The 16,420-nt window shown below is 36.9% G+C and overlaps 1 protein-coding gene across 1 annotated transcript in view; it reads left to right on the top strand.

Moving 5' to 3' along the window:
- LOC126252949 (peroxiredoxin-like) overlaps positions 1-11,067 on the top strand; it is a 45,543-nt gene extending 34,476 nt beyond the window's left edge. Inside the window, exons 6-7 of the mRNA XM_049953962.1 lie at positions 4,121-4,226; positions 10,505-11,067. Coding sequence (XP_049809919.1) covers positions 4,121-4,226; positions 10,505-10,590 — 192 coding nt within the window. The 3' untranslated portion in view covers positions 10,591-11,067. The remainder of the gene's footprint in view (positions 1-4,120; positions 4,227-10,504) is intronic.
- Positions 11,068-16,420: the final 5,353 nt, after the last annotated feature.

A 16,420-nucleotide genomic window follows, 5' to 3' on the forward strand; every position in this document is an offset into this window, starting at 1 on the left:
GAGCTGTAGATTTTAGAATGTTTCAGAGGGAGCATGGGAACAATTGACAAGATGAAGGAAAAGGAATACAGAAGAAGAAGAATGTGGGTAGCTTTTAAACATGAAATAGTGGAGGCAGCAGGAGATCAAGCAGGTAAAAAGACGAGGGCTAGCAGAAATCCATGGATGACACATTAAGTATTGAAGGTGCGTCTAACATGGTAATCGGGTGCTTTTATAGGGAGCCTACGCCAGGAGCTGTAGTGAAGAGATACTGAATTAAATTGATGAAAGCAGAAAATATAAAAATGCAGTAAATGAAGCAGGCAAAAGGGAATAAAAAGTCTCAAAAATGAGTGACAGGAAGTGCAAAACAGCTAAACAAGGAATGCTAGAGGACAAATGTAGGGATGTAGAAGCATATATCGCTAGGGGAAAAGATAGGTGCTGCCTACAGGGAAGTTAGAGAGACCTTTGGAGGAAAGAGAACCACATGTATGAATATCAAGACCTCAGATTGAGAACCATTCCTAAGCAAAGAAGGAAAAGCAGAAAGATGGGAGTATACAGAGGGTCTATACAAGAGCAGTGTACTTGAGGGCAATATTATGGAAATGGAAATGACATAGATGAAGATGAAATGGGAGATATGACAACTGCATGAAGAATTTGACAGAGCACTGAAAGACCTAAGTCGAAACAAGGCCTCAGAGTAGACAACATTCCATTAGAACTACTGATAGCCTTGGGTGAGCCAGACAGGACAAAACTCTTAAATCTGGTTAGCAAGGTGTATGAGACAGGCGAAATACCCTTAGACTTCAAAAAGAATATAAAAATTCCAATCCCAAAGAAAGCAAGTGTTGACAGGTGAGAAAATTACCGAATTATCAATTTAATAAGGCACGGCTGCAAAATACTAACACAAATTCTTTACAGAAGAGTGGGAAAACTGGTAGAAGCCGACCTTGGGGAAGATCAGTTTGGATTCGGGAGAAATGTTGGAACACGTGAGGCAAGACTGACCCTATGACTTATCTTAGAAGATAGATTAAGAAAAGGCAAACCTACATTTCTAGCATTTGGAGACTTAGAGAAAGCTTTTGACAATATTGACAGTAATACTCTTTCAAATTGTAAAGGTGGCGGGTGTAAAATACAGAGAGCGAAAGGCTACTTACAGTTGGTGCAGAAACCAGATTAAGAGTCATGGGGCATGAAAGCGAAACAGTGGTCGAGAAGGGGAGTGAGACAGGTTTGGAGCCTATCCCCGATGTTATTCAATGTGTATATTTAGCGACGACTACTACTACTATTTGTATTTTCCTCTTTCCTCTTTGTACTTAATTAATTAATTAATTAATTAATGGTTGGTGGATGATCATCCAACTTGTCATTTTTTTAGTAAGGTCTTCCTGCCACCAGTACTTTAATAAAAACAGAATTATTTGGTCTTTTCTTATTTTAAATAGAATGATATTTTCTAAAAACTAGAAAAAGTATATGCAGATTATCATTGTATCCTCTGAAATTTATTTTGCAATGCAAAAGATGTGTTGTCTTCATCATATCATTACATCTTCTGCTCCTCCCCCTCTTCGTGATCCTCTTGCTGCTGAAGCCCTAGAAAGCTATGTAGCAATCATAGTGGAAGTTTTGGAGTGAATCACTGTGCAATGTGGAAAAGTGGTAAGGCGTTGGACTCACTTTTGGGACTATGGTGGTCCTTCCCAAATAGGAGCCTGTGCTCGATCTTTAATGATCTTGTTATTAATGGGACATTAAAACATAATACTGCCTTGTTCTCTGAATTGAATCATAGATTGAAACATCATCTAGGTTCTGAAATCCAAACATCCTTGGACACTTACTGTGTGGGTTTAAAAGGTGATAGTTCACTGCTAATAACCCACCCACTAGAAACAGTTATTCAAAAAGTGTTTTGAGGAGGCAGCATCTAGTAGACATTTCATTTAACTATCCAGAGGCTTGTGATTACTGTTTGAAAGCATATCTTCTCCACTAACCAGCTTTTTACATGGAGTGTGTGAGGTTTCTGTCTTTATTCTGTACTACTTTCCCTGATATTTAAGGTCTAATCAGTGATATATTTTCTGATTATGAGCAACAGAATGATGTTCAAGAAGGTAGTGCTGAAAGTATGGCAGTTTTCTAATTGTTACTCGTTATATCCACGGCAAGGACAGCACTTAAGTGTTCCTAATTAATAGATAACATTGATATTTCTAGTTATGGTTTTAATATTGCATCTGGTATTTAAGAGGCTGGAACAGTGATCCAACATACTGACTTTTACTCTTAAACTGAGAAATCAGTTGCATTCATTTGTAGTTGGTCTGCTTCTTACTTCTGTCTTTTGTGAACAGTAAATGACAGACGTAGTTACAGATTTTAAAATTAGTCAAGTTTTTGTGCCTCACTTTTGTTGGCTTACGATGTTGCTACAACTAAGGTATAGACCAATTACAGTCCCTCATGTCTTAAAGCTGCAATTAAATGGAGATCAGACGCAGGCTATTCAGTTCAACTGTGAAAGTTTTCATGATCCTTACGTAATATGGAAAGCACAGTGGTTGGTATGTCTTAGATCCTAATTCACGAAAATGCTAAATGCAGTAAACTTCAGCAGACTGAAATTGACCACAAGTGTATTTTCAGTTAACTCAGTTCCCAGACTTTGCACTGAGGCTACTGAGTTGCCATTTTACATCTACTTCATGGAGTGAGAGGCCATTGTCCAACTTTTTGTGGGATGACATTCTGACAGTTGCCAGCCAGATATGAGGCCATGCAAATCCATGCAGAGATCAGGTTATTAAACTGGACACAGAATGTTAATCATTTGCACCATTATTTGTGCAGATACCTAAATTTGTTACCTCGGAAGCAGAATTATATTAAATTCTCCAAAATTAAAGAAACTGTGCAATCCTTGATGTAGTTTTCAACATTTTCTGTAATAGTTGTTTGAAAGTTAGTATACACCAGTGGGTCAAAGCAAGTGACTCCCTTGACTATTTCTAAGTGACATGGCAGAGCAGTTAAGACAGTTTGCTTGTATTCGAGCAGTGTGTGTTAAAATCTTTGTCCAGTTATCCTGCTGATTTTAATGGCAGGTGCCTCAACAAGGTTAGCATGTTTTGTTCTGCATTATTGACCAATTGTACCAGAACTCCAACTCCGATGTTCTTGATATTATTGGAATGTTAAACACTAATCTTTTTTCTCTTCACTCTTCAGTCATTTTCGTTTGTACTTTACTCACATCCCCCATTGAATTTTGTGTTCATAGTACAGAGTCATATGTGATCATGAAGGCCCTAAGTGAAACAATGTGTGTTCAGAGGCAGAATTTTTCATTTGTTCTAATCCTATAGTGCTCTAAAAGAGCTTAAACAGATGTTCTTAGTAAAGAAAATGGACAAAGCCTTCTGTTCCTACAAAATCAGAGAAACGATGTATCTCTGCCCCATACCGGAGCATATTGGAGACCACAGAAATAAGCCATATGATGCAGCAGTGGGTCTGAATGGGGTATAGAGGGGCAAAATATGTCATTGTCCTACAGGCTGTCATTTCACTATTGAGTCATTAGAAGATTGGAAGAAACTGGAAGTGTTGAATAATAAGTTGTGGTTGTTTTAATAGTCATAAATTCCTTATTCAGTCGGACAGGACAGTAAGACCGATGTGATTCCACATAAGACACTGTTCCCCTGTGGTTGCATTCATACTCTGCCGAAGGGAAGGGAGACCAATTCTTACAGCTTGTGGAGTGTGAATTGTTTGACAGACTGTTTTATATTGTTATGAGAGCGTCTGTAAATTTAATTCATAATTTCCCACTGTTTAGATTCCTTCCTTTCACTTCCTCAAATCCTGTGCTACCTTGGTTTATACTATTTTGTGTCTCCATGATGTCTCATATAGTCAGTGATCTCAAACAGAAATAGCACTAATGCAATATTTCATTCTCAAAAATGTACTTTATTCTGTTTTGGATTCTTATTGGTTCCAGTTGGTTGTATAAAACTGGAATTTAATAGACTGATGATGAATTAGATCTTCTATATAAGTTTAAATTATTACGTGTATTAACTGTATTTATCTAATCATACAGGGCATCCTCAGGCAGATTACAATAAATGATCTTCCTGTTGGCCGCAGTGTTGATGAGACTTTGAGGCTGATAAAGGCATTCCAGTTTGTTGAGAAGCATGGTGAAGGTGAGAGGTTTTTTAGTTTACAAAGATTTAATTAATTGTTTCTGTATCACTTGTTCATGAGTTTCTGTGATTTGATGTAGAGTGGGCATAAATTGATTACAAAATGTTTTACTTAAATAAATTTGCCATGATTTTGTTTGCACAGCAGCAATAGCTTTTATAATCAATGTATATTGTCTGAGTATGTGCAGATGTATAATTATCACATCAACTGGATGCTTTGCAAGCAGTTGGCTGTGTTTAAATCCATGGTAAGTTTTAAAAATATAGGCCACACTAAAAATATGGTTAATCATGAACCCAGGCATGTATTTCTTGGATTAAGTGAACAGTCACTTGGCAGTCAGCATGTGGTTAGTAGGGACACTGCAATTTGAGTTTAGACTACCTGCAGAAAATCAGGTCTAGATTAAGTTCCAGGAAGTTCTGTAGAGGAGAAAAATGGAATTTAAATTGTATTCAAAATTTGAGAAAACAATTCTGTCCTTGCCGAGTAATTGTGAGGGCTTCAACAGTGGTCAGAGATAATGAAGTAGAGGTCTCCTGTAATGAAGCCTTAGTCATAACATGGACAATTATACAACATTTCAGTAACATAATTTCCATTAAGTTGCAGTGTTGAGATGTTGGAAAGGGTTTTATGGCTTAGATCAGTGAGGTTCTTTCATTATGTAACTTTTAGATTCTGCCTTATCTTATTGCAGAAGTTTGTCATTAACAGATCTGCTGAAATATATTACAGCACTTTGAGTAAAATTGAATTACTTCTAGAATTCTTCCCTGTTTCTGGATGAATTCAATATTAGCCAAATAATTATTAAGATTGCCTCAAGAGGTAGAGAATTCGGTTTAGCTCATACTTCATCTTTGATGATCTTGTTGTCACTATGATGTACAACTCGCTGCAAGGTCTGTTAAAAGCTGTTTTAATATTTTTATTCAACTTTGATTTTTTGTTTTTGTCTCTTTCTAAGATCTCTTCTCCTCCACACATCTATTCCAGTGGTGTTTACAATATCATGCAGTTCTAGAAAGCTTATTTTGGAATGATGTGTTCAGATGAAATCTCGTTAATGTCATCAATGTTATAAACAAGAAAAAACAACATGGATTGGGTTCTGGGTTATGATTCGTAGTGCAGAAGTATTGGAAAATGAAATATCAATGGATACTGTATCTCTATGTCAGGATAAATTGCTTTGTTAATGCGAAAAAAGGAATTTTCAATAATTTTACTAACAAGCTTTTGGGAAATATCAAGGGTTAGATACTTCGGAAAGATGTGAAAGAAAAATGCACTGTGCTGCACCTTCAAAGTCGGCTAACCACTCGTTATCTTCACAGATCCATATGGCTCTGCCATAGGTTCCTGTTAAACCATGTAGTAGTGGTGGTGGTGGTGGTGTCTATAAATGCTGATATGAGTGTTACATATGCCTGTAATGGCAGATATGAGCTAGCTAGATGTTATAAGGGGCTACAAATCCATTTTATATACTGCAAAATTAATGTTCTATATCTGTAAGATATATGAACATTGTAAAATATTCGGTGTTGTGCTGAAGGCAATTAGTCAATTGTGCTGAAATATAGACTGAAGGTGCCTGTCTGGATACAATAGTGAAGTGTTGACAGATTGCCAGCATGCAGTCTCAGAAGAGAATTTGTATGTTATAGCAATGCTTTCTTTTCAAAAACTTTGTTGGGTTCAGTAGCAGAGTTTTTTCTTTGACAACATTTGAAAGTTTCAACTTTTTTTGAATAATACAAACAAATGTGATGTTAGTAAATATAATGTAGCTGATATGTTTAAAATGAAAATATACCAAATATTGTAAAATGATGAAATAAGACGAAAATGATTGTATGTTACTTCTAAAATAATGATGAATACTAAAACTGGCAAGGAAGGGAACATTAAAACTGGCAAGAAGATAAAATGTTTTCACTGTCCTTGTCCATTGACTGTTGTGCTATAAGGGATTTTTTTTAAAAAAAAAAAAAGTACACTGTCGTGGAGACACTCATTGACTTGTGAGATTTAATTTTTATTTATTTTTGACACAATCAGATAACCATTATACAATACCAAAACTGATTTCAACCAGTCAGCAGTCATCTTTAAACATTTTTGACAACACTAAGGAAATTGCTAGCAGAATGTGCCCTTAGTCTGAAGATCACTAGCTGTTCGAAAGCAGTGAAGGCATTGGGAAGTGCTCATTTGATGGTGTCGAAGGCATTTAAATAGAAAACTATTAGGGCTTTATTGGGACTCCAGTCTTTCAAAAGCATCTGTGGAATGAGTGTGGTCTTTGGGCAGAATTGTTGTGCGTCCTCCTGGTTGCCCAAAACTCGCCAAAATATGACTCTGAAACTTGGTTTTACATCCTTCTCAATAGAGGACTTCACACTGGCCACAGCAAACCATTCAGGAGATGGACAACAATGAAAACTCATAATTTTGGCTTCTATTCTACAAGCCATTTTCTTGATTCTTTCTCTTCAACTGTGGCTCTAAATGATGCATTTGTTACACAATTCTGTGTGGTATTAGAATACTGAAAAATTATGCAATAGGAATTGTATTTCCTTGCACACTACATAATAAATCTTACAATTATCTGATGTCTTAGGAACACAGGTGCCAGCTGACATAAATATTTGTTTTGAATACTACCTGTTAACTAAATTTGCGCCGGCCGCGGTGGTCTCGCGGTTCTAGGCGCGCAGTCCGGAACCGTGCGACTGCTATGGTCGCAGGTTCGAATCCTGCCTCGGGCATGGATGTGTGTGATGTCCTTAGGTTAGTTAGGTTTAAGTAGTTCTAAGTTCCAGGGGACTGATGACCACAGCAGTTGAGTCCCATAGTGCTCAGAGCCATTTGAACCATTTTTGAACTAAATTTGCGAACTGAGTGATGTGGCACACTACTCTCCAGCCATCTTGAATTTGATTGTCCATTGTTACCCTAAAATACTACAAATAAATTCTTTAAGGGACAACTTCACTTATCTCCTTTCCCAGTCGTCTCAATTCTGGGTTCTAATAAGATTTATGTCAGTAGATGTTAAACTCAAAATTTTGTTCCTTCAGGTTTTTCTGATTTTGAAGTGTTACACCATAATGAGAAACTGAACATTGTCTATATATGAGACAGTATGTAATTTACAAATCACCTGATGTTCACTCTGTCTTCAGATGTGTAATTGAATACATAGTTTAAAATAAGAATGCAGAAACAATCATTAGCTATGAAGTAGGATGAGTTTAAAATAAAAGCGTACAGAACCTGGAATTTGACTATAACCATCACCACCATCTTGTACAGTATCCCATCGCTGGTAGGGTTTGCTTGGAATGCAAGCCTCAGTCTTCTCCAGTCATCCTACCACTTTTATGGTGCTATTTTGAGCCAGTCTTCTCCCCTAAGCCAGTATCCTCCACTATTTCACATATTTTCTTCCACTCCATTTAGTGAGATGTCCTGTTCTCTTCACCTTGATCTCTTGCGTTTTATCTTCATTTCATGCATCACCATTTGATTTACCCTCTGTATAAATGTTTCATTTAAAAAACAACTAAAGTATGTAGCTTCCTTTTTTGTGTAACATGTTGTTGAAATCATGCTGTGACTTATTACATTTTTTAAATAGAGCTTACAGGAAAGGATCAAACCTTGGAATGAATTTAACAAAATGTTATAAATTTGCTTCTTAAATGAAACCCTGATACTGAGGATAAAATGAATTAACTTAAGCATTTTGAATGAAAAAAATCCCCTGCAGTTGATCGAATAGAAAAAAATTATGTAAAGGCCCAATAAACTTATGTTGTAAGAATTATTGAGGGACTTTTAAAAAAGACTACAGCATATTCAAATCATATAAATTTTGTTATTAGTCTTTTTTAATAATCTCCACAGTAAATTTTTTCTGTCTGTGGGTAATGAGAAAAATACATTGCTGTCATTAAATGAGAATTTTTTGTCGTTCATTGCATCGCCGTTCAAATATGAAACTCTTACATACATAAATATATCATGTTGTCACCAGAATCAAGCCCAAATTCAAAATCAGGATTGTAAGTAAAATACAACACTAGGCACTGAAAGCACGTTTCTTATGAACCCCAGTATACAGCCAGAACAGAACTGACTTCGAGGATGGAGAGTGCAGCTGTTTATAGAAACTTTGCATAGTTCAGAATGCTGATACTTATAAAAACATCAAATATTCCAGAATTTACAAACATTAAGATAATCAAAGAACCTTCGAGAAATGATAATTATAACAGATAATTGGTAATGGTCAGGTTTGAACTGGCTATCTGCAGCAAGTGAGACAGTCAGTACACTGTGTGATGTGCTTGCATCTTCACCTCTCATGTTCAGTATATAGCCTCATACTAAAACTGTAATGGTCCGGTGTCTGTCTAAACTGTGCATTGAATCAGAATTTCTTTAAAATACTCACAGGATTCTTTCTTTTCAAAATTTATTTTTATTCTTTCTTGTTACTGTTACAAAATTAAGTATCAAAATTGTAACAACAATGTCAAACATTCTAGAAACTTCAAATTACATGTAACTATTTAGCAGGTATAATAATTTTTGGTGAATGAAGTTGATATCCAACTTCTTACTCTGAAATCTTTTTACACCATCGAAGTATATTGAAGTTGCATCACCAGAACTGTCAATATTAAAGTACAATATAACGCCGCTTCTGTGTTCCGTAACTAACTTTTTCCTGTTGTTTATGACATTTTTTATCGCTCCCATCAAATTTGCTATGTCCACAATGTTAATTAACACCCAATTTTGCGTCAACATATTTATAATTTTCCTGCAATTTACGCTTTATGAAAAAATGTTTGTGGAAAAAAAACTGACGTAAAATGAAGCTGGCATGATGTTGGTCATCAAGTAGTGTTTACAAAAATGAATAAAGATATCATGACCAACTATAACCATTTCTGAACTGTCTCTACAGTGCATGCACAGTTTTGTGATTGTCGTAATCATCGGCACACCTCTGTCGAACCATATTTAGTGTAATCATAGTGTGTAGGCTTTCACGGCTGGCGTCTTCAGTAATTAAAACTTCCGGGCTAAGAGGCCGTGGTCCAATAGTAGAAATACTTCTCCCTGACGTTTCGTTGCCAGCTGCGGGCAACATCATCTGAGGTGAGTCGTAGACTCACCTCAGATGATGTTGCCCGCAGCTGGCAACGAAACGTCAGGGAGAAGTATTTCTACTATTGGACCATGGCCTCTTAGCCCGGAAGTTTTAATTACTCATATTTAGTGTGTTTCGTGTTTTGGCTGCTTTTAGCACTAGTTGACAGCGTCATTCAGTTTGCGTTGCTTAAATGTTTTTGGTTTAAACACAGTGCGAATTATGTATGTCCTCAGGCTGAGCAAAACGAGTTTCAAGGATTTATTCCCGTTGTTAAGTGCAGTATTTACATATGTATTTTTCGTGTTGTTACACAAGGAAAAAACAATAAGAGTGATAGCTTGCATGTGTGGCTTTCAACATAACTGAGGAAGCCCAGTGCCGGATAACCTCAAAAAGACAAATACAATTCAAGAGATGCAGAACCACACATATACAAACGCAACCAAAAATACTTACGTAAATGTTTGCACTTGATATAGAGGATAAATTCTCGAAACACACCGTGCTAAGCATGAAAAAATATGTAACTGATGCAGTGTTTCATTATTTAAATAATGAATGACAGCTGCAGGCATTCCAAAAACCTCGGTAATGATGTATGAAATGGAGTCAAACGTTTCTGCTTCCCAATAATTAGTTCCCATTTTATGAGTGGTTTTTATAAGATAATAAACCTTTATTAGATAAGAAACAAGTCCCTGACAAGAGTATTTTGATGCCTATTATGTGCATATACATGAATTATGAAAATGCAAGGGGGTATCCTATACATAACTTTTACAGCTTAAAACATTATTCCCCACATTTTGCACTTTTTGTTTTGTTTTTTTAAGTCCCTTGTGCTGGAATTTATGTGAGGTTCAAAGAGGCGGCTTTTTGGTGTTTTTCTGTGAAGAGCATGAAGTAAAATCCTAATGATGTTACTTCAAAGTATGTTACTTATAGAATTTGAGATTTTTTGTATTTAGTATATTCGTTGTGTTCCTTATATTCTATTTTCTGTTTCAGTTTTTATGATTTGATTGTATGTCCATCTTGCGTATTAGTCACATTCATTGTCTCTAATTTCTTTCATTATTATTTTTTTTTTTTCAGTCTGCCCTGCTAATTGGAAACCTGATTCACCAACCATCAAACCGGACCCTGTTGGTTCAAGGAAGTACTTTGAAAAAGTTAATTAGAAATGGAAACACCACAAAAGGAATACATTTTGTAAGCTTTGTCCAAAAGTGGTCAAACATCCTGATTTGCGGGATTATTTTCTCAATGGGTGCTACTTGCCAACATATGTTGTGATGAATATAAACTTTTACGAAATGTTGATACACTTGTTGATATGTTTTGATTGTTTTTAATTAGTAAAGAAATGTGCTCACTGTTTGTATATCTGGTAGTTTTTTAATTATTAGTCACCTTATTCATGACTGAAACATTACCTTAATAATTCCTTAAAATTTCATTAAAAAATTGATGCTAAAAATTTGTATGTGTACACAATGACTTGAAAACCCTCTTGCACTCATGTGAAATCTGCATTTGTTATCAGCCATCATTGAATTGAACAGTGAACATGATTGTCCTGTCTGGTGTATTCTGTAATGCTCCCTGTTTTATTTCTAGTATTTCACGTAATAAACACACTCGTTCTTTTTATAGTAGTACGCTGCTGTTGATTGTACTGTATTGACAGTTTGTGTAATTATTTCATGCCCTATGGTGCTCTTTATTTCACTTCTGTTTAACTTCTAAATTTATTCATTATTCTATTTTAATGCATAATACCTTAATAAAGAACCTCTTCTCTTTTTTAATATGCACATTACCCAGCTGTGGAAATCTTTTCCTGCAGTATATGAGCTTTATTCTCATGTAGCTTTTACGCCAGCTTAGTTAATGGATAGAAGTTTCAGTATCAGGACAAAGAAAACTGGCATTCTACAGATTGGGTTGTGGAATGTCAGATCCCTTAATCAGCCTGGTAGGTTAGAAAATGTAAAAAGGAAAATGGATAGGTTAAAGTTAGATATAGTGGGAATTAGTGAAGTTTGGTGGCAGGAGCATTAAGACTTCTGGTCAGGCGAATACAGGGTTATAAATACAAAATCAAATAGGGGTAATGCAGGAGTAGGTTTAATAATGAATAAAAAATTGGAGCACAGGTAAGCTACTATTAACATCATAATGAACACATTATTGTAGCCAAAATAGACACGAATCCCATGCCTACCACAATAGTAAAAGATTTGCTCCAGAGGTGATGGAGTGATTGAAGAAATATGTGATACGACAAAAGAAATTATTCAGATAGTGAAGGGAGACGAAAATTAATAGTCATGGGGGACTGGAATTTGATAATAGGAAAAGGAAGAGAAGGAAAATTTTAGGTGAATGCGGAGTGGGGGTAAGGAATGAAGAAGGAAGCCACCTGGTAGAATTTTGCATAGAGTGTAACTTAATCACAACTAACACTTGGTTCAAGAATCATGAAAGAAGATTGTATATGTGGAAGAGACCTGGAGGCACCAGAAGGTTCCAGAGTCATTATATAATGGTAAAGGAGAGATTTGGAAACCAGGTTTTAAATTGTAAGACATTTCCAGGGACAGATGAGGACTCTGACCACAAGTAATTGGTTATGAACTGCAGATTAAAACTGAAAAATGAAGAAACTGCAAAAGAGCAGGAATTTAAGGAGATGGAACCTGGATAAACGGAAAGAACCAGAGGTTGTATAGAGTTTCAGAGAGGGAATTGGGGAACAATTTACAAGAATGGGCGAAAGAAATACAGTAGGAAAAAAAATGGGTACCTTTGAGAGATGAAATGGTGAAGGCAGCTGAGAATCAAATAGGTAAAAAGACAAGGGCTAGTAGAAACCCATGGGTAACAGAGGAGATATTGCATTTAATTGATAAAAGCAGAAAATATAAAAATGCAGTAAATGACGCAGGCAAAAAGGAATACAAAAATCTCAAAAATGAGATTGACAAAAAGTGCAAAAGTTCAAAATGGCTAAGCAGAGATGGCTAGAGGACAAATGTAAAGGTGTAGAAGCATAAATTGCTAGGGGGTAAGATAGATGCTGCCTACAGGGAAGTTAGAGAGACCTTTGGGGAAAAGAGAATCACATGTATGAATATCAAGAGCTCAGATTCAAAATCATTCCTAAGCAATGAGGGAAAGCAGAAAGATGGAGGGAGTATACAGAGAGTCTATACAAGGGCAATGTACTTGAGGGCAATATTATGGAAATGCATGAGGACATAGATGAAGATTAAATGGGAGATAAGATACTGCTTGAAAAATTTGACAGAGCACTGAAAGAGCTAAGTCAAACCAAGGCCCCAAAGTAGACAACATTCCATTAGAACTACTGACAGCCTTGGGAGAGCCAGACATGGCAAAACTCTTAAGTCTGTTTAGCAAGGTGTATGAGACAGGCAAAATACCCTTGGACTTCAAAAAGAATACAATAATTCCAATCCCAAAGAAAGCAGGTCTTGATAGGTGAGAAAATTATCAATTTAATAAGTCACGGCTGCAAAATACTAACATAAATTCTTTACAGAAGAATGGGAAAACTGGTAGAAGCCGACCTTTGGGAACATCAGCTGGAATTCGGGAGAAATGTCGGAACATGTGAGGCAAGACTGACCCGACGACTTATCTTAGAAGATAGATTAAGAAAAGGCAAACCTACATTTCTAGCATTTGTAGGCTTAAAGAAAGCTTTTGATAATATTGACAGTAATACTCTTTCAAATTGTAAAGGTGGTGGGGGTAAAATACAGAGAGCGAAAGGCTACTTACAGTTGGTGCAGAAACCAGATTAAGAGTCATGGGGCATGAAAGCGAAACAGTGGTTGAGAAGGGAGTGAGACAGGGTTGGAGCCTATCCCCGATGTTGTTCGATTTGTATATTGAGCAGGCAGTAAAGGAAACAAAAGAAAAATTTGGAGAAGAAATAAAGACTGTGAGGTTTGCCGATGATGTGATTGTGAGAGACAGCAATGGGCTTGGAAGACCAGTTGAATGGAATGGACAGTGTCTTGAAAGGAGGATATCAGATGAACACCAACAAAATCAAAACGAGGATAATGGAATGTAGTTGAATTAAATCAGCTGATGCTGAGGGCATTAGATTAGGAACGACACTTAAAGTAATCAGTTCGTTTTGATATTTGGGAAGCAAAATAACAGATGATGCTTGAAGTACAAAGGATATAAAATGAAGTCTGGCCATGACAAGGAAAGCATTTCTGAAGAAAAGAAATTTGTTAACATCGAGTATACATTTAAGTGTCAGAAAGTCATTTCTAAACGTATTTATATGGGGTGTTTAGCCACGTATGGAAGTGAAACATGGACAATAAATACTTTAGATAAGAAAAGAATGGAAGTGTTCGAAATGCGGTGGTACAGAAGAATGCTGATTAGATGGGTAGATCTTGTAACGATGAGGGGGTGGTACTGCATAGAATTTGGGAGAAGAGGAATTTGTGGCACAACTTGACTGGAAGAAGGGATCGGGTTGGTAGGACACATTCTGAGGCATCAAGGGATCACCAGTTTAGTATTGGAGGGAAGCGTGGAGGGTAAACACCGCAGAGGGAGACCAAGGTATGAATACATTAAGCAGATTCAGAAGACTGTAGGTTGCAGTAGTTTTTTTGGAGATGAAGCTTGTACAGGATAGAGTACCATGGAAAGCTGTGACAAACCAGTCTGGAATGAAGACAACAACAACAGCAACAACAACGTAAGTTTTAGGCAGTCAGTCACTTGGTGTTGTATGAATTGTACTTACAAAATTGCATCATGTAAAGAATGTAACTGCATTTTATCTTACTTCGTGAGAGTATTTATTGTTTTCCTTGTTCAGCCTTTCTTTCACTCGCTGTTCTTATTGCCTCCCCCACTGTGCATTTGGTAGAGAATTATACTAGCTATTGTTATAATGCATGATTCGGCCTTTAGAGTATCTTCTCACCATCTCTTAAAAATCCCTAAGATTTTTCATACCAATACCTGCTGCCATGCATAATGCTTATACGTGTAATTTTATGACTTGCTTTTTATACATTATAATGCTACTACAGTTCAGATGTGCACACACAGCCATGAAGAACAGCATCTGATAGAAAAATATCAATCATATACATATATCTGATCAATATTTCGTAATATTTAAGCATAAGTCTACAGTTAAACAAAATCTGCTTTGGTGGAGATCAGTATCCTGAAGCTGAATATGTGCCTCCGCTGTGTAGAGCTCAGTAGCTTTTGAACAAAGAAGCAATCAAAATTTGAAATGATCTAAAGGAAACAAAGTAGGAAAGGCACTAAAAATGCTATCAGTTTGTGCTTCTGACATTACTACATTTTAGTGTTGAGGCCTTGTGTACAAAAGGCACATTTTCCAGTTATAACAATGTCAGACTTTTGACCAACATATCTCCTAAAACAATTCCAGTTCAATGTGGGTACTTTCGGAATAAAGGTAACAACTCACTTGTAGCAGAGGTCCCCTCAACTTTTTCCAAATAGTTACTGGTTTTCTCTCACCCGGCATAGAGTTCTAGTTGCGTTGGTGAGCGAATGTGTAATCAATACCAGTGGACCGCACCGGTGCCAGCAGCATCGAATGTTGGTTTCAGCGTTGTCATCAGCGAACGGATGTGGAGTCGGCACCGAGGAGCAGCAGCTGGTGCAGTCGGCGTCAGTGGCTAGTTACTGCGTCGGCACGAGGTACGTGTGTGAAGACTGCTTACTCTCTGCACCCAATCTTCTTAGTCGAAAAGTTGAGGTCTTCTCTCCAGTTTCCCCACAATTACTTTCTCATGTCTTTTACTGTGTTGCACTCGCAACTTTCTTCCATTGGTTTGGTGGGCTCAGTGTGAATACTGGAAACCGTTCTCGTATGTTGTTAGGCCTGGTTGCTATGCCAATACCTAATATCTTCTTCCCGTTTCTGTCTTGAAATTCCCGTTTTCTTCGGGTCCTGTCACTGTGATCTAGTGATCACATATATGAACTTAAGTGTCCACGTACTCGTTGATTAATGATGTACTAAAACTGCTATGCAGAACAAAATTCTCTCACTCGTGTCTTGAGCTTTAGAAATAATTAAGTACATTGAGACATAAGAGTTGGTTTAGAAACCATATGAAAATATGAACATGTGTCTTAACTTCTCAGAGTCCAAGACATGAATGTACATAGAAATCTATCTTCAGTTGTTCATTAGTCTTTTTTACTCTGTGGCACTGGCGGCAAACACTTGTCATAGCCAGTGGCTTGCCCTCTTACAGTCTTCTAATAACAAACTTCCGACGTGCACATAGAAACAGGTGGATCGGTAGAAATGTTCTCACTCTCTCGCACTTGTACCTAAAATATCAGGTGTTCAAGAGTCTTTCTAGAATTTACACCGAAATTCTGGAGGCACTACTAGCAGACCCATTATTGTATTTTGGCGATTCTAAATTCGCAATTGTTGTGATTGCATAACTGTCAATCAACACGTCAAGATCATTAAATGTTACAGATGTGTGGCGTGAAAGTCTAGACATCAAAATGTTGTTAAACTGAACGGAGTTTGGAGACTAAGAATGTACATAGTGAAAGTATTAGGGCAAGTGGAAACACCTGTGATGATATGAATTTAGAGGAGGATGTACCTTTGATTTCAGTGTTAGATAGTGAGTTGCTGAATATTACATTAAATACCAAAGTTATCAATGAGGAACCGGAAACAGTTGAGGGGCCAGCATTGAAGGTGTCCAGTGTCAAGGGAGAACAAAACATCGGCGCTGATCAAATTAAAACATTGCAACTTTCTGGGGGGGGGGGGGGGGTCTCTGCAGAACAAATTTGCGAGAATGTGGAGAGAAGCGTGAGAGAGGTAAGCGAGCACTGCTGATAATACAGGCATGTCCAGGTTTCAATGAAAGGATTTAAACAAAAGGAAAACAACTGGGCAAAGGAAAACAGTTGGAAACCATATCCTTG

Source organism: Schistocerca nitens, chromosome 4, assembly GCF_023898315.1.
Source record: "Schistocerca nitens isolate TAMUIC-IGC-003100 chromosome 4, iqSchNite1.1, whole genome shotgun sequence".
NCBI lineage: Eukaryota > Metazoa > Arthropoda > Insecta > Orthoptera > Acrididae > Schistocerca > Schistocerca nitens.